The 18,623-nt window shown below is 38.6% G+C and overlaps 1 protein-coding gene across 1 annotated transcript in view; it reads right to left on the reverse strand.

Moving 5' to 3' along the window:
• glis3 (GLIS family zinc finger 3) overlaps window positions 1-18,623 on the reverse strand; it is a 505,011-nt gene that overhangs the window by 155,963 nt on the left and 330,425 nt on the right. The window contains exons 4-5 of the mRNA XM_048619931.1: window positions 9,886-10,047; window positions 6,261-6,371 (exon numbers count right to left, since the gene is read on the reverse strand). Of these exons, the coding sequence (XP_048475888.1) occupies window positions 6,261-6,371; window positions 9,886-10,047 (273 nt within the window). The remainder of the gene's footprint in view (window positions 1-6,260; window positions 6,372-9,885; window positions 10,048-18,623) is intronic.

Genomic DNA, 18,623 nt, shown 5'->3' on the forward strand with positions numbered 1-18,623 from the left:
TGGGGTTGTTCATTGTGGGGGGGGAGAAGGGGAGTTGGTTGGGTAGGCTGCCAATTATAGAATGGGCTGTGAAGATCATGGGCCTGTGTAGGGGGAGACCAAAGGTCACATGGTGGGTCAGAGAGCTTTTGAGATGGGAGATGGCAGGAGTTTTGGAGGCTTCCCAGGCAGGAAGCTGGATTCAGTGTGCTTACCTCATCAACATGTTCCTGTCTCAGTGACTGCTGGATTCTCGAACTCTCAGACTCCTAGTCAACCATGTGCAAGTTAGAGAAGGTTTATAGCAAGAAAATTTGCGGCATCAATATTACAGTTAACGTTTCAACCTGTCTGTTTGAAATGTGTTGGTTACTCACCCACATTTTAGCATCAGTTAAAGTCAGAAGCAGGCAGGTTGGAGTTGTGTTTGGGTCAAGAAACAGCTTGATAAGACTTCAACCACTACCTCCTCTCCCCACCACAACCAAGATACTTTCCTCCTGATTTACTTTAGCATCCAGACTCAAATTTCTAAACTAAAAGTGTAGCAGTGTGACACAGAAGGTAAGGTTAATTGATGCTGACTTTTGATGGTAGGATTCACAATACATGTTTAACCTGTCTTCGTTGGCTGTAATGCAGGCAGCGCATGACATTTTGCCTTGTGTTTTACATGACTGCAACAGTCATTCAGCATGTTGATTAGCTGGGTGACAAAGCAATTCTAGCTTGCACTTCTTAAGGCTAACCTGGCATTAAAGGTTTGCACAGGTTCTGAGAGTCCTTTGTGAGCTGACACAGAGAAAAATACAACAGTATGGCACAACACAGGAGACTTGTGTGTTGCTCTGGAGGTTTTTGCAGAAGTGATGCAAAGGAAGAGACGGTGTGCCGTTTATAATGGGCCAGTAAGGCCCTTAGATACATTCAGAAGACAGTGGGAGATGGCAACTGTAGAGTTCAATATAATGAGTCAATGCCCAAGGACCCAGACAGAATGCTACAAAATGTTAAATAACTAAACATGAGTAGTGAAGGTCAATGGATACATTGTCGAAGACCATATCCAAGGAACTGCACTATTAGCCTAAGACAATGCTTAATCCAACACAGCTCCACCATTCACCTTCCATCCATGGACTCCATTTATATGACTCATTGCCGTGGAAAGGCTGCCAACATCATCAAAGACCCAGCGCACCAAAATAATGATCTCCTACAACCTCTTCCATCAGGCAGAAGACACAGAAGCTTAAACACACTTACCAGCAGGTTCAAGAATAGCTTCTTCCTGGCCATTATTAGACTGATGAATGGACTGTCTAACTTCAAATAATGCTGATCCTGCTAACATTGATCTCGCCTAGCATATGCCCTGTGCAATGTAACCTGTTTGCCTCTGTCTAAGTGTTTTTACAACCTTTGATCTGTACATCCTTGCTGACTATGATCTGCCTGTATTGCTCGTAAACAAAGCTTTTCATTGTACTCTGGTACGCATGACAATAAATCAATCAATCAATCAATCAATATCTTTCCAAATCCCTGTGCTCTAATTTTATTAGGTACTTTCATTACTTCTTATCAAAAGTCTTCTGAAAATCCAAACACACAAACAGCGACTGATTCTCCTCTGCCTGTGCCATAAGTAACATTCTCAAAATCCAAAGCATTAACCAAATATGATTTCCACAGATTCTACCAAATTCTGCCATTCTTCTCTAAAAGTTCAGTAATCATATCCTATATAAAGCATTCTAACATTTTCTCTACTGCGATGTCAAGCTAACAGATCTGTTATTCTCCATTTTCCCTCTTTGGAACACAGGATCTAGAATAGACTATTCAGTCCATTGAACCTGTTCTGCTATACATTGAGATCATTGCTGATCTGTGGCCTAACTCCATATCCCTGTCTTTGGCCCATATCCCTTAATACCCTTGCTTAACAAACAATTTATCTATCTCAGATTTAAAATTAACAACTGATCTAACATCCATTGCTGTTTGTGAACAAGAGTTCCAAACATCTACCACTCTTTGTGTGCAGAAGTTCTTCCTAATATCTCTCCTGAAAGGTCTGACCCTAGGTTTTCGACTATGCCCCCTATTTCTGGAATCTCCAATCAGTAGAAATAGTTTATCTTTATCGACCCTGCCTTTTTGTGTTAATAGTTTGAAGACTTTGATCAGATCACCCTTAACCTTCTAAATTCTAGAGAAAACAGGCCTAATTTGTATAATCTCGCCTCACAACTTAACCCCTTAAGTCCAGGTATCATTCTTGTAAACCGATGTTGTAGTCTCTCCAAGGCCAATATATTCTTCCTCCCTTCTTAAAGAATGAGGTTATATTTGCTACCTTCATGTTTCATTTTTCCACTATTTACCTGTTCTCAGTAATAAATTCTTGTCCCTACCTTTAGTGGGCTCACCATTCTCTTTGCTAATCTTTTTCTTTTCAGGTATCAAAAGCTTTTAAGTCAGTCTTTATGATCCTAGCTAGTTTACATTCATATCCTCCTTTCTGTTTCCTTATCTGCTTCTTGGTCTCCTTTTAGTGTGTCCTAAATTGATCCCAAACCTCAGGCTTACAACTATATTTAGCATTCTTATAAGCCACTTTTTTTGCTTCCTTTCCTACCTCCTTTTCCTGTTTTGTCTATCTTCCTAAATGTAGCATATCCTTATATGGTAATTGCTTTGCTAACTCCAATGTTGTGGTCGGTGAAATTTGGAATAAGCACCCACCTCAAAGTATTTAAAACACTGTTTCAGGAAAACAATCTCAAATGTGCATATCCAGTTCTGTACATAATATTCCAGTTGTTATTTTAGAGTGCAACTGAATGGGTTTGGTGTAGAGAGGGAAGTTTGAAAGTAATCTCATAGAGATCATGCATCTAGAGCGATCCTCCAGCACCCTTAAAGGATCTGTGAACTTCTCTTGACCTTGGCTTTCCCTCTCAGCCTCATTGACTCAGGCTTCCTTGGACATGCCTGCAGCTGATTGTGGTCATAGAGTTTACAGCACAGATTCAGCTCATTGAATCTGTGGCAGCCTATAACAACCACCTAATATTCAAATCCCATTTTCTAGCACTTGGCATACAGCCTTGTATGCATTGGTATCACAAGTGCACATCTAAATACTTCTTAAATGTTATGTGGTTTCTGCCTCTTCCACCCTTACAGACAGCGAGTTGCAGGTTCCTACCACCCTCTGGTGTCCCAGGCCACTTACTATCCTGTGGACCAAAGCCAGTGACCTGCCTCGGAATATCCAGTTAGTATCTACAGCTGTGCCTCCAAAGAAGCTCAGGATTCAAATTTGTGGGAGCCTTTTAACCAGGTAGGCACAGGAGTCTATCATGTTGCAAATTCCTTTTTGAAAAATAGTGAGGCTGATGGTTCCTCAGGAGTGTGCACCCAGAAACATAGCCCTGGCCACCATGGAAGCCTCAGCTGCGCAGGGGAGGCAGAAGCAGATTGGAAAAGCAATAGTGATAGGGGATTCCTTCGTCAGGGATAAGACAGGTATTGTTGCCTCCCTGCTACCATGTCATTGAAGAGCTGCAGGACATCCTTCTGAGAGAGGGAATGAGCCAGAAGGCATGGTCCACATTGGTAACAATGGCATAGGTAGAAAAAGGGATGAGGTCCTGAAAGCAGAATTCAGGGAGTTAGGAAGGAAATAAAAAGTAGGATCTTGAGAATTGTTCTCTTAAGATCGCTGCCAGTGCCACGTACATGTGAGTATGAGACCAGGAGGATAGATCTTTTGGATGCATGTGTGGAAAAGTGGTGTAGGAGGGACAGAATTCTAAAGAATTGGGATCAGTTCTGGGGTAGGTGGCATCTGTACAAGCTGGTGGGACTCCTTGATGAGTTGAATGGTCTATTTCTGTTCCTGCCTGCAAACACAGAGTACAAACCAATACATTCCATGAATTGATACCCTTAGAAGTAAAATTTGAGACATGATTACTTGTTCATCTCATTTTGAAACACAGAATGTCAAACCGTAGAAAGGACTGGGCAAGAAGTTGCATTGGAATGTTTCAGCAAAGATCTCCTTCACACAAGCAAATTCTAAATACCTGATAGCTAGACCAAGGAAGGTTTGAGGAAGGTATTGTGTTGGAAATAATATCTTGTCTCACCAGCTGGTTTCTGAATGCATTAAGAAAAGAGGCCAGTGATTGTTGTTGAAAGGAAACTTTATCTCTGCAATTCAGAATGAGCCATGTATAGTAATCCCATCTGAACATGCAAAATTATTATTCAAATACTTATCGATGTGGTGAAGCAGTTTATTGAAACTCATCATGTTTTATTCAGCATGAGATTTGCCTCCCCTGTCCACTGGCAGCCATCCAGTTACAGCCCATCTTTCTATTGTGCGGGATCAGTTAGCTCAGTTGGCTGAACAGCTGGTTTGTTTGGCAGAATAATGCAGGGTTCAATTCTCGCGCTGTAGAAGGTTGTTGAGAAAGACTCCCCTCACCTGAGCAGTGCTGACCCTCAGGTTAAATCATCACCAGTCTTCCATCTCTCATGAGAGAGCAGCCCTGTGGACTGGTAAGACTATGGCAACTTTTATTTATTCTTCCATGGTAATGGTGGGTAATAAATAAGCTTGGAATAGAAATGCGGAGTATTTGAATTTTCATTTAAAAGCACGTGCTAGATCACTCAAAAGTTACAGCAGGGTCAAGGGGCTGATTTGTCTACTCCTGCTCCTCATTCACATGTTCTTATGTAAGTGACTGGAGCAGGTCATGGATCCTGGGCTGATATCTTCCCCTCCCTCATGGAGGAATTCCCAGACCAATTCCACAGTCTTAGGGCCTTTAATCTAGTATGGACCAAGGATTGTTGTAGGACCCTGCTCTGATTCAGTTCCACTTTGAGGAGTATGTCTAATCAGTTGACAGATATAAAGGCATTCTACACATTTTTGCATATTGTGGTACTATCCAATCTTTCAAACTGAAATCTGCAGCTTTTACGTGGAAATATATGAATGTTAAGTCCCTTGCACATTGCTCCTCAGATGACTGAAGAAGGCTCTGATGAAGTGTCATCTCGACTTGAAATGTTAGCTTACTCTCTTTCCATGGATGCTGCCTGACCAGCTGTGATTTCCAGCACTTTTTGTTTTCAGTACTGAAGAAGGCTCCTTGCCTGTAATTTCAGGGAGTGAAGATTATGATTCAGACTGTTCCCTGCCCTTAACACAACTCTCCCACCCTCCTGTCCTCCCAGCAATCCCCAACTGCTGTAAGGATTAAGAACTCAGTAGTGGCCATTGTCAGTAGTGGACATTGCTGAAACAGTAGACAGACATTGCAAAGATGATGTAATGGATCCTAGAGTCAGGCAAGCCCAGGATATCAGGATGGGGAGAGTTTAGAAAGCTCAGGAAGTGATAGTGCAGATAGCAAGATAGTGCAGCCCTTTAGAAGCATGTTTTAAAATATGATCTGCCCATTTCAGCTGCATTTTGACACAGGCAGAGTGCTATCGGGATTAATTGAGCTTGATCCTTCATTATTTATTTACATACGGTATTATGGTGCTTAGCAGGAAGGTCATGAACTAGCTAACCTGCCTGTATTACATACAGGGACAAAAAAAAACTACAGGTACTGAAGTCCAGTTAGACAAACAGGAGGCTGGAAGAACACAACAAGACAGGCAGCATTTGGAGGAAAGGAGCAGTCAGGACTAAAGAAGGGTAATACCCAAAATGTTGACTGCTCCTTTCTTCCAAATGCTGCCTGTCTTGTTGTGTTCTTCTAGCCTCCTGTTTGTCTACCTGTATTACATACCACTGTCTGAAAACATATCCAGTAGGGGCATGCAGTATCCAGCTCCATAAAGGAATAGATTTGCCTGTCAGATGCACAGAGATTTTTATTGTTTTGTATATTGCTAAGGATTTAGTCTGCTAAATTGTAAATCTGTTAGTCAATTAGCACCAGCATTAGCAGAATCTCCTTTCTACGATGTCGCAATTTAAAGAAAAAAGGTTGTCCACTAATGTAAATAATAATACAGGCTTACTAGAACCAGTGGGGCATTTCAAATATAGCAAGAGGTTTGCCTTCATTGTATTCCTGAGTAATGTGGATTATGCATCCAGAGCTAAGGAATTGCACCTTACATTGAAAGTAAATTTAAGCTTTGAAAGAAGGACTGTACTTGTACAATAAGAAGGGAGTGAACATTCCTGTTTGATCACAATCTATTGCTTCTATCCTCCTGAATTTACTCACCTTTTTTCTCGCCTGCTGTTCTTTTGTGGAATGTGCCTTCACGTGCTTTCGGAGAGAGCTTGGGTCAGTGTACCGTTTAGTGCAACCTGGGATCTGACATGCATAAGGTTTCTAAAACAGAGGGAGGAAAAAGGCAGCAGCTTTAGTACAGTGCAAGTTTGCTTAATACGAAATTTCAAATCAAAAACTGGTCAGGAGCATTCTGCTGAACATTCCACCAATCTGATCTCAGACTAATCACCGTCACCTGGAGTCAGGCACGCAGGAACTCAAATATAAGTCAAAGATCACAGGGAAACACCCATTTTCCAAATGCAAGTTATGAAACCTCATAGAGTTCTTAACCATTGAACAAAATGACGCGCATTCCCTACCAGAAAAATGTACTGTCAAGATTTGAGTAAATTCTGTTCTCTTGTACCTTTTGCCATCTTTGTGAATTTAATTTATTTTTCAGTGAAAACTTGCAGCCGACTTCTGTAATCATTGTAATTATATACTTACAATTATTTCAGTCTCTGAGACTCTGCGGCATAGTCAGAAACGATTAGCAAGAGAAAGTATTTAGGGTTTCAGCTCAAGAAACAGCAGAAAGGTCCATGTAATAGTATCTGATCACTATGAGAGAAAATAAAATCTGCTAGGAAAGACAGAAAACAAAGGTAGAAATAAGAAATTAGTCCTGACACACACTGAGGTTTTAGAAGGTTTGTCAACTTTTTCCAAGCAATTTAATTGAGCTCATTAGCGAGTACACTGGTCATCTGACATAGCAACAACTTAAATGGAGCCAACTCTCTTGGGGAAGGACTACCGTTCAGTTTTTACTCAAACAGCAGAGACTAACTTTACGAAATAGTATAATTACTGTTATTTAATTTATGGGGGAAGGTAGCTGGTCATAGAATCTCAACACAGAAGGAGGCGATTTGACCTACCTGCTTGTGCTGGCTCCTTGCAAGAACTATATCATTTATCTCACTTCAGTATCATCACAAATTCTTCATTTCTGAGTATATTGTCAATTCCCTATTGAAGATCACAACTGAATCTATTTTTCTACTTCAGGCAGGACCTTCCACAATAAGACAATGTCTGTATTTAAAATGAAAATCTGTGGCTTCCCTCGCACTCTTCCCTGTATCTTCCACTCTTACTGGGTTCTTTTGCCATTGGCCTTAATCTGTAATCTGTACAGGGGAAGTGATGGCCTAGTGATACTATCGCTGGATTGTTAATCCAGGGAACTAGGTAATATCCTGGGGACTTGGCTTCAAATTCCACTGTGACAGATGGTGGAATTTGAATTCAATAAATATCTGAAGTTAAGAGTCTCATGATGAAATCATCGCTGATTGTCAGGAAAAACCCCTCTCATTCATTAATGTCCTTTAGGGAAGGAAACTGCCAATTTACCTGGTCTGGTCTAATTGTGACTTCAGACCCACAGCAATGTGGTTGACTCTTAACTGCTCTCTGGGCAATTAGGAATGAGTAATAAATGCTGGCCTAACCAGTGACACCCTCACCCTATCAATGAATAAAGAAAAAAATCCTTTAGCTACCAAACCCACTGTCTCCAGAAATAATCTCTTCTCATTGACCCATTGACCTTTATAACTCTAAACACTTCTACTAAATCTACCCTTAAGTTGTGTCATTTTAAGAAGAACAATATCAGATTCTCAAATCTCTGCAAAACTGAAATTCTTCATGCTAGATTCATTCTGCTAAATCTTCTCTGTGCTCTCTCTGATGCTTTGGCATATTTCCTAAATTGTGAGGTTCAGAATATGTCCAAATGCCAGCAATTTTAAATAATTAGAGAAATGTTATTCTGCGGAGAGAGACAAAAAAAAAACTGTGCTTTGCTTGTTAGAACAATGTGACTTGGGGAGAATAACGTAACAGAGCTGTTTAAAACTACGAAAGTGCGGGTCAGAAACAATAATTGCACAATCATCTCCAGTAGTTAGGAGATCTGCATCCAAGGGTCATTGATGCAAGATTAAGTGAGAGATTTAGAATAGAGGGCAAAGGAGACAAAGAGAGTTGTGAGATTGTGGAATTCACTTCCTCGCTTAATGGTTGAGACAGAAACCTATATTATTATTCAAGATTGGATTAGAGAGGGTGAGGCAAGAGGGAACAGGATAGTTAAGTGTAATTAGAGCTAGGTGATCATACGGAGGGTAATTCTGAAGTAAACTGGTTGAGTTGAATAGCCAAATTCAGTTTTGTAATCTCTGCTTCTCTATCATTAATTCTGCTTCAATCCAGTAGCAACAGAACCCCTTTATTCCTTTATTACACTTTGGAGCTTCCGCATGTTGCTCACATATTTAGTCTGTCATTGACGCCAAAGGAAAATATCCCTATACTCTACACTGATCTGTACTGAACTTTACAACAGTAAGTGAGGTGTGGAAACCATACAATGCTCAGCCAGATGGGCTAAAACTACTTTTCAGGTTCTTGCACCCATTATGATTATTGGAAGCAAAATAACTGAACATTAATGTTTGAGGTGAGAACTTGTGCTGCAACTTGAGCAGCCAAATCTCATTAGTTGATGTTAGGAAATAAGGGAAGTTCATAAATTTCATATTGAGTAAAGAATTGGACTTGGACAATCCCGGTCTATCTTCACTTTTCTGCATCTTGGAACAGTTCAACCTCAAAGGCAGCTCCAATCGTCTAGCATGTGCTCTGTTACACTTTAGATTATTGTTTAGAGATTACTGTTACTCACATAAGTGAATACAAGTCTGGGACTCCTCATAAAACTATGTTAACACAGGCACTTCCACTCCATTCAAGTGAGTGCTCATTGCTTGCTGATACTTCATCTTGAGCCAGTTTCTTGGCATGTTTAGCCATTGGTGGTTTGCCACTACCTTGTACCCTCAGGAGCAGGAAGAAGATGCCATTTCTATACTTATCTCAGCCAGAAAAGGAAACCATTGGCACTATTCTGAAACACACTCTCATCATCTAACTAACTATGTTAACCAGTCTCCTAAAACCCGCAGGAACACACATTTTAAAATACCCATGTGAGTCTGTTATATTCTTAACTAAGTTCTTGGAATCATATCCCTTTTCAAGCAAGGGCTGAATGGAGTGAGGGATAAAATTCTATAAATGTATGCATCTCACATAAAAAGCCAATATTTAAACAAGTTTAGATATTTTAATTGAGAACATTTGAACTCACATAATGACAGATGAAAATAATTAACTGTTACCAATTATTTGTAGTAGCAAATAGTTAAATAGTCAATGTACTATGAGTTTCACAGTCTTAAAATTACATCCCAAGCAATGTCTAATACAATATTAAATAACAAGAAAGTCTTTTTTCACATGATATAGAATATTTTATTTCTTAGTTAATAAGTGAGAAGAACCAATATAAATGCAACATCTTTGCAAAATATTTCACGTGTCAGAATTGCAGTATTTTAAATACCAAATTATGATTATGAGATTAAAATTTAAATTGAGGCAAGACTGAAAATATGATGAAAAGGTTACTGGATTCCAACATATTTATTTATGATAAAGCTTGAAAGTTTTTATTTTTTAGCAATAGAGTGCTGATTTCTGAATTAAAGACTCTTACTGTATCTAGATGTGTTCTCTGGTGCTTGGCGCGGTCACTTGAGTTGCTAAAAGCTTTTTGACATCCTGGATGCTGACAAAGGTAAGGTTTCTCCCCTGTGTGACTTCGTAGGTGAATCTTGAGGTTTTCCAGTCTTGAAAAAGCTTTATTGCAGCCTTCAAACTACAGGAAAGGATTTGAGAAACTATTGTTAGAAATCAGGAAATGCCTATGTTCTGCAAACTACAAACTTCCACTTCTGGTGATAGGTCACATCCAATCCATTAACTCCCTATCTTTTGTTTTCAGACAATGAATTCCTTATTGTGCATTTCCAACATGTGGTATTTTCTTTTCAATAACCAATACTTGTAGAATTTGTCTGAACTTCTTCAAGGCTCCAAGTTCCACAATAATTGTATTTATTTCAATTTGTATTTTTAAGGTGAATGTCTGAGTTGCATTGTTAAAACCAGCAAAACTTTGACAATGTTTCTGAATATATTGGTAACAAAGTGTTAAATTCTGTTTTATATTAAATCTTCTGCTTAGTTTTAATAATTGCACCTTGTAAATAAGAAACATCTATAGAAACTTAGTTTTGAAAAGTGATTTCTCATGCTGTATACCACAAAGATAATCAATCGTATTCAAAGGGTACAGATAATAAATGACTAGATTTTGTTGGGAAAATAATTGTGTATTCACGGGTAGATCATTATGATAATGATGACTAATGTGAAAATTGTCCATCAAGGTTAAGGGATTAGGAGGTACATTTCTATGAACTTGTTAGATTTGAACATTGGTTGCTCATTACAACAAGTTAACTTATTTGATTAATAGCAAAGGTAACCTTTTAACAACCTCTAAATGTTAATGAAATGCTAATTAATGAATAATTGAATTTGTGGATTCTTTCATGTAGTTAATTCTTCTGAGAGATGTTATAAAAGTCAAATTTGAAATCTAATTCTTTACTTTTCCTTTTTTCTTCTCTTAATCCAATCTTTCCTTCCTTCTCCTTATTTGTCTTTCTGAACTTGATCCGACTGTATTCCAAACTGTTTCTGTCAGTATTCTTTATCTGTTTATTTTCTCACTTCTTCATAACATTAAATAAAGATGTAGACTGATGTTCTTATTGTACACCAGAATCCACGATGATTTGTGTGCCTTGCAGGACCATTATCACTAGTTGTAAACTGCTGCACAAAAAAATTTTTTTTTAACAACAGTGGCATTTTGTTGCACTTTTGTCACAATAAACCATCCCAAGGCAAAAGCTGAATGTTAAGATGAAATGCCTCACTGACAGGGTGTGTTATGAAGTCTTCCTACAAATCGGACACCATCATAGCAATTTTAAATTAAAACATTATTATTTTGATGAGAAAATGCCAAATGATTTAAGATGTAGACAATGGGGGAGGCATTCATATAATGGACTTAATGGGCTGGATCCTTGAGTCTAAAGGACCCACTTAGAAATAGTGGACTTTCACATTGCAGTGCCGAAGGATTAGGGTGCAGTTTATCCAATCTGACAGGCTCCATTATGGGGATAGATATCACACAATTTTCATGGAGTCAGGCCAGATTGTCCATGACTTGTAGTTCACAGATCTCAGGAATGATGAACCATGGTCTGGATTCAGAAACTTTATGCCCCCATCCACCTCCATCGGCCCTTTCAACACTCCACGTCAACTCATGGACGCCTCATCCTTTTGTCTTCGATGGGCTTCTCTATTCTCCAGGACAACTAGTATTTTTATTCATCCAGTATACACTATGTACTGAACTAACGAATCCTGTAATAGCAACAGCATGTGTGAAATGTCCTGGAAGGAAACACCCATTTATTTGCATTTGGAAAATAAAACTGGTGTTTATCCAACACTATAAATGTCGTCGAATAGATGAATTAAACAGTACTAACAGAAGCTTTAAGTAGTTAACACCTCTTAAGCTGGGCTATCAACCATGCTTGATGGGGTGTGAGTTGACATAGAGTTGGCACAAAGCTGTGTGCCTTATAAGAGGGCCACTGGTTGGAGTCATACCTAACACAAAGGAAGCTGATTGGGTTTGTGGGATGCTGATAGTTTCAGCCCCAGGATTTCACGGTGGGAGTTACTCAGGGCAATGTTCTTGGCTGATGCATCATTAACCTTCCCTCTATCATAAGGTCTGAAATGGAGTGTGGCTACACATGATTGTTTTATTCAGTCACATTCATGATGCAATAAACCCAGTTTTGCGCAAGAGCTGCACAACAGCTTGTTTTAATCAGAGGCCTGTAATATTCACATCACACAAAGCGACAAGTAATGACTATTTCCAATGAAGGAGAATCCAACCACTTCTTTTTGACATTCAATGGCATTAGTGTTACCAAATGCTCCAGCATCAGCTTCCAGGGAGTCACAACTGACCAGAATATTAACTGGAGAAGCCCCATAAATACTGTGGTCACAAAAGGAAGTTTGAAGCTGGCTATTTTGCAGTGAGAAACTCGCTCCATGAGTCCCCAAATCCTTTTCTTTGTCTACAAGAACAAGTCAAGAGTATTGATGAAAATCAACAGGCCTGGACTGGATACAGGTCTAGTGATGGCTTCTTCCCCATACAATGGGAACAAGGCTGCATTTTCTATATTTTAAATTCAAAATAGGTTTTGGACCACCCTCTCCCTTCTTCCCTATAATTTTAGCCTGCAGCTCTTTTTGAGCTGGAAGATCTCTGATTGGCTCTCCAGCATCAAGGACCAATGAACCCCTTCTTATATGGTAACACATGAACAGGAGTAGGCCATTCAGCCCCTTGAGCCTGTTCCACCATTTAATGTGATCATGGCTGATCTGTGGCCTAACTCCATATACCTGCCGTTGGCCTACATCCCTTAATTGTATTTACTTAGCAAGAAATTTACCCACCTCAGATTGTGAAACTACTTCTTGCAATCAATTGGATGCTCTGAGGAAATCACATTGTGTGACTGTTCTGCATATGGGGCTTCTGACACCAATTGGATCTTGATGACAGGGTCCAGAGACCCAACAGGAAAATCTTTTCCTGAACTTACTGAGGAGTTAATAAGTGTGATCTTCAGAAATGTCAGACCAGGGAGCTGTGCCCTTAGTGTTATCCATTGTTCAGCAAAGCTGAGTTGTAAGGCCCTAGCTGCCTTTGGGCAGTTATTATCATATTCATATCCATTCCATGTCACAACCCAATTTCTTCCCCAGTAGTATCGCAGAGCGAGGTGAGGAGATGCAACAATCCTAACAAATTATCTTACAGAATGGTGGAGCATGAGTTTGTATTTAAATCCTTCATGTATTAAATTCCTGATCTCTATCATGCAAACAGAAGCAAACAGAAGGAAATTATTTCTTCACAGCATAACACTCACAAAGGGGAAATTTCTTGGGTTAAGACCGTAAGAAATAGGAACAGGAGTAGCTATTCTGCCATTCAATAGAATCATGGCTAGTCCAATGATAAACAAATGTGATTGGCTGTTTTGACTATTTGGTCCTTCAACTGTAAGTATTGCCTGGAAATAAGGGGAAAGGAAGAAAACAAATCTTCATTCATGCAATATAATCTTGGTGTAATATGATTACTGCACGATGGATAAATAGAGTGTAAATCTTTAGCAGACATATTTAAAGAGGGACATTTTATGATCTTGTTACTTTATGAGCAAGGAATGGCAAAGTTGAAAGAAAAAATTTCCAATTCACTTGTGATATCAGTATGTCCCAAACATATTTCATGGCCAGTGAAGTGCTTCTGAAGGAAGTCACTAATATAACAATGGGAAACACAGCAATCAAACAAATGTATCAAGTCGACCTTCTCCAGAGCTGTACAAGATTCACACTGGATTTGAAATGCTAATATCACTCCCCTCTTCACAAATACTGCCAAACATGCAGAGTTTTTCCAGCATGCTATTTCTAATTTCAGATTTTCCAGCATTAGCAGTATTTTGCTTTCATTAGACTAACAACATGGGTCACAGCATGATTCATCTAATGTTAAGGTAACAATGAGGAGATAATGGATATCAGTGATGTTGGTTGAGAGGTGAATGTTGCTCAGACTATTGGGATAACTCTTCTCCTTTTCCATACAATGTAATAAAAAGTTGTGTGCCCACTGGAGAGGCTGCATATGCTTTGGTTTAACATCTTAGCTGGAAGACAGCAAATCAAATTGTTCAATGCTTCCTCAGTATTATACAGGAGTGACTACCTAGACAGTGTGGTAAAGCCTCTCAAATGGGTTTGAAACCTGCTGTATAACTGCTGTAATTGTAAACTAAAACCATTGCAAAAAATTCAACCTCAACGACTTTCAAGTTCTATTTCCTGATTAAACACTTCTGACCTATAAGTTATGACCTTTTTGGGGTAATCAATTTTCAATCTTCATTGACAATCCATTGCATTAGGTTAAAAAAAGGTGGTTACCAATGTGGAGTGAGATTTATTTCACATGTACAATCAATAATCACATGTGATCCCAATTCAATATGATATTTTGCTACCTTTGCTTTATGTGCATACACTGTCTAAAGGCAAGCAGCATTGATATTCTTCAGATCAGGTTTCAGCACTGTCTCTGATGTCCGTGAAACTGAAAACATGAAGGATTATGTGTCAAGTAGACCTATTCTATACCATTTGACTTCAATTAGAAGCAGAGAGTACAAAGTCAGCCAATTCTATCAGTCAAAGTCCCACACAGGCCTGTTATTCGATAGAGGTCAATGGGAGATACTGTCTATATACATTGACAGGCAACTTTATACCCAAGACCGTATTAAACTGTCTGACAACTTAATTACATACATGAACAAACTTGGAAAAATGAAGAGTTTTACAATCCTACATTAGGCTAACACTTGCAAAGCTATGGAAGTAAGTCAGAGCTTCAAAGCAAACCTCAGTTTCAGATTTTCCCTCCACCAGCCTTGAAGGTTGTAAGTTAGTTCGTAATTTATTATTCTTTTCATCACTATGGTTAAAGGCCTGCCACAATTTAATCATTCAGTCAACAACACATTTGTAATGGTATTACCAAGCTGTCTGTGGTGGACACAAGTTCAAAGGAGAAATCTGTCATTTATATGTCTAGGCTCGACATCAGTTATCCTGGTGAATATAAGACCAGAAATGCCAGGCTTGATACAATCTGACTTTTATTCTATGAACAGGCTATGTTGCATGTTGCGGCATTATAAATATGTTATTACCACAGATTTCAAGAAAGCAGATCCTGGAACTAAAAGAGCTTGAATGACTTCATTTTTTTTCCTTTTGCCCTTTAGGATTATTTCAATTAATAAAGTATTAAATGAATCAAGTATTAACTTGGTTATGACTCTTTAAAAAGTTTGCATTTGTAAGGGGCTTTACACAATCACTGAATATTTCAAGGAGTTTTGCTGTTAACAAATTGCTTAAGGGTGTAGCCACTGTTGTAATGTAGGAAATGAGCAATAAATTTATGTTCAGAAAATTCCCACAAAGTGTCATATTGACCATTGTTAGTGAGAAACATAGGCCACAAATTGTGATAGCTGGAGGTGCAATATTAGATTGCTCCAATGCCAAGACATAGAAGGTTATGGACTAAGTGCTTGAAATGGGATTAGAATGTTGAGGTGGTTGAGGTGGCTGCATGAATGTGATGGGCCGAAAGGCCTTTTTCTGTGCTGTGGATCTGTAGGACTCTACGACTTTTGAGACTGAGCAAAAAGCCGACTTGAGAATAAAAAGGATAGATTCAATTGCCCCAACAATGGCTGCACCTTCACCTGCACCCACCATGGGAGGATTTGTTGATCATGTAAAAGGATGAGCATGTACCTTTGGGTTTACAACCAGTGAGTACAACTTTCCAAAACTCCACATCTATGAAGAACTGCCAAAAGAGATAGTCAGATCAAAGTTTTCGGCACACAGATCACATGAACAATTTGGCACATGGTTACATCATCATCCCATTTAAAAAATTTATTTCTTTCAATTTTCTCAGTTTGCACAAATGATGAAACATGATAGCACAAGAAAGAAAACTTTGAGGAGCTTGCTATTATTTAGCTCTGGAAAGTTATAATGTAGAGATAGTAATGGTAAATTTCACTCTTAATTGATAGGCTGTTAAAATAAAATTATTTTCATTTTGAGATAGACAAGTCAGATTGCAGGAGATGAAACAACATTTGCAATCACATTTACAAAGTACTACAATGACAATGGTGGAACAGTTCATGCAATGCCCTATTGTCTGATATATTCATCTTTAAAATTAGGACAACATTAAAACATATACTCTACTTTGGTAAATTTTAACAAACCTTAGGCAGCAAGCTAGTTCTTTGAGAATCCCATCACAACACATGATAGATTTGAAATCAATAAAGTCTGGAATTAAAATCTTATGCTGACTGTGTAAAACTGTCAACTTTCATAAAACTCCCAACTAGTTCACTAATGCTTTTTAGGGCAGGAAACTGCCTTCCTTATCTGGCCAGGCCTATATGTGAGTCCAGACGCGCAGCTATGTAGCTGACTTATTCGTGCTCTGAAATTGCCTATCAAGCTATTCAGTTGCATCAACTACTACAATGTCTCGATGAAAAAGGAATGAAACCTGATGGGCCACTTGGAATCGAATCAGATATCAGAAATGATAATGGCCAACTCAGCAAGGGTACAGATTGAACACTGGCCAGGGGAGTTCAATTTCCTTCTCCACAAGTGGCTTGACATCATCCAGAGCAAAGCAGCCTACTTGATTGGCTCAATATCGACAGGCATTCCCTCCTTCCACCACTGACACTCAGAAGTGTGAATATGCACCATCTTAAGGTGCACTGTAGAAATTCACCAAGGTTCCTTAGACAGCACCTTCAAACCCCTTAACCACCACCATCGAGAAGGAAAAAGGCGACAGGTACTTGGGAACACCATCACCTGTAATTTTTCCTCCCAGCCACTTACCATCCTTCCATATTGCCATTCCTTTAGTATCATTGGGTCAAAATCCCGGAATTCACTTCCTAAGGGCATTGTGGATTATCCTACAGCAGGTGGACTGCAGTGGTTCAAGAGGGCAGCTCACCACCATCTTCTCAAGGGCAAGTAGGGACTGACAATAAATACTGGCCCAGCCAGCGATGCCCAGATCCCATGAAGAAAAGTTAAAAAAAACTTACTCTTTTAACTTAATTTCTAATATGGACATGAGAAATAAGCAATTAATTTCCAACTGGAAATAAGAAGGCAATTCTGTTAAAGCAGCCATTTGTTCTCCAAAGTATTTCCCAATCTTTTGTATCAACAGAACCCTTGAATTAATATAATTAGCCTGTGAAATTTTGAGATCTTGATTTCTCTTCCTGTTTCAGCTAAATAACTGAAATAATGGAAAGAAAATTTCATACAATTAGACTAAATTTTGTGCATTGTTATCCAAAGTTGCAATTTCAGTATGAAATATGACAACATTAATCACATTGTAATGACATTGGGGTCATCACAAAACAGAATTGAATCATAAGTATCCCAATTTTGCACTCTTGCAGAATTTGTATACACTCTTGCAATCTGCAGATTTTACACACTTTGCCTAAAATAAAGGGGATTTCCTGTTAATAACTTGTTCAGACGTAATGATCTAAAACAAAAAACAAGTGATGGCAGAACAAAAACATATAAGAAGTGTCTTCCCTTTCCATGAAAAGATGGATTTGGACTTGCATGTTGGATTGTTAGCCTGATTACAGAGAACAAACATAGTTTTAATATTTTTTACTGATTCACCAAAACCAGAAGTTTTCTTAATCAACAATACAGATCCCAACAGAATAGTTTTATTTGTTCAGTAATATTTTGTTAAGATTTTATTTGTGTTGTGGTTAAAAAATTAAATTACATGCTGAAGGTTTCATTCTATCCCAAAGCTGGTTTGTGCTTCTTGCATTTGTGCAATTGCATACAAATTCAAACCATACAGGACCCCATAAAATGTAATTTCCTGACTGCTTTCATTTCCTGTTTTCCTGGCTCTCTCTTAATGAGTCTCAAATAAAAGGATTATACCTATTTACATTACATGAATTGTACATGGAATATAAAGTGGAGACATTCTGAGGCCTTTAACAAGCTGAACATTTGATGCCAAATCAACTTACAGCAAAATGCATCAGAAATTGTTTCAATCTATGTCTGCTTGATTTTTCTTTTCTCTTCACAATTCCAGCCTGCTCCACTGCTGATTACAATGACATTAAAATTTAGTCTGGTTTTCATAAAGACAGGCTGGTTTGATCTTTCCATATATCTGCTGTATGTTGTCTATAGGTGTTAACTTTTTTTTTTGGCAGCCTTCACTTAAAACCATTTTTCTATATTAACCCTGTTGAATTAAAGAAGTGTACAGACTGGACAGAGTTCTGTGGATATGAATATTTGAACATTTCAATTACTTGTGAATTAACTTTGAAATGCTAACACAGTAGATTCTTGTTATGTCGCATGCAGTACGAGAGACAACTAAATAGACAATGGGTCAAATTCCTATCTCTCTGCATCTATGTGGATGAAATGTTGTAGCCAAACAGGTCAGATATGAACCCATGTACTGTATAACAACTGAAAGAATTGTGGATGCTGGAAATCAGGAACAAAAACAGAAATTGCTGGAAAAGCTCAGCAGGTCTGGCAGCATCTGTGAAG

The sequence above is a fragment of the Rhincodon typus genome, chromosome 3 (genome assembly GCF_021869965.1).
Source record: "Rhincodon typus isolate 14 chromosome 3, sRhiTyp1.1, whole genome shotgun sequence".
Classification (NCBI taxonomy): domain Eukaryota; kingdom Metazoa; phylum Chordata; class Chondrichthyes; order Orectolobiformes; family Rhincodontidae; genus Rhincodon; species Rhincodon typus.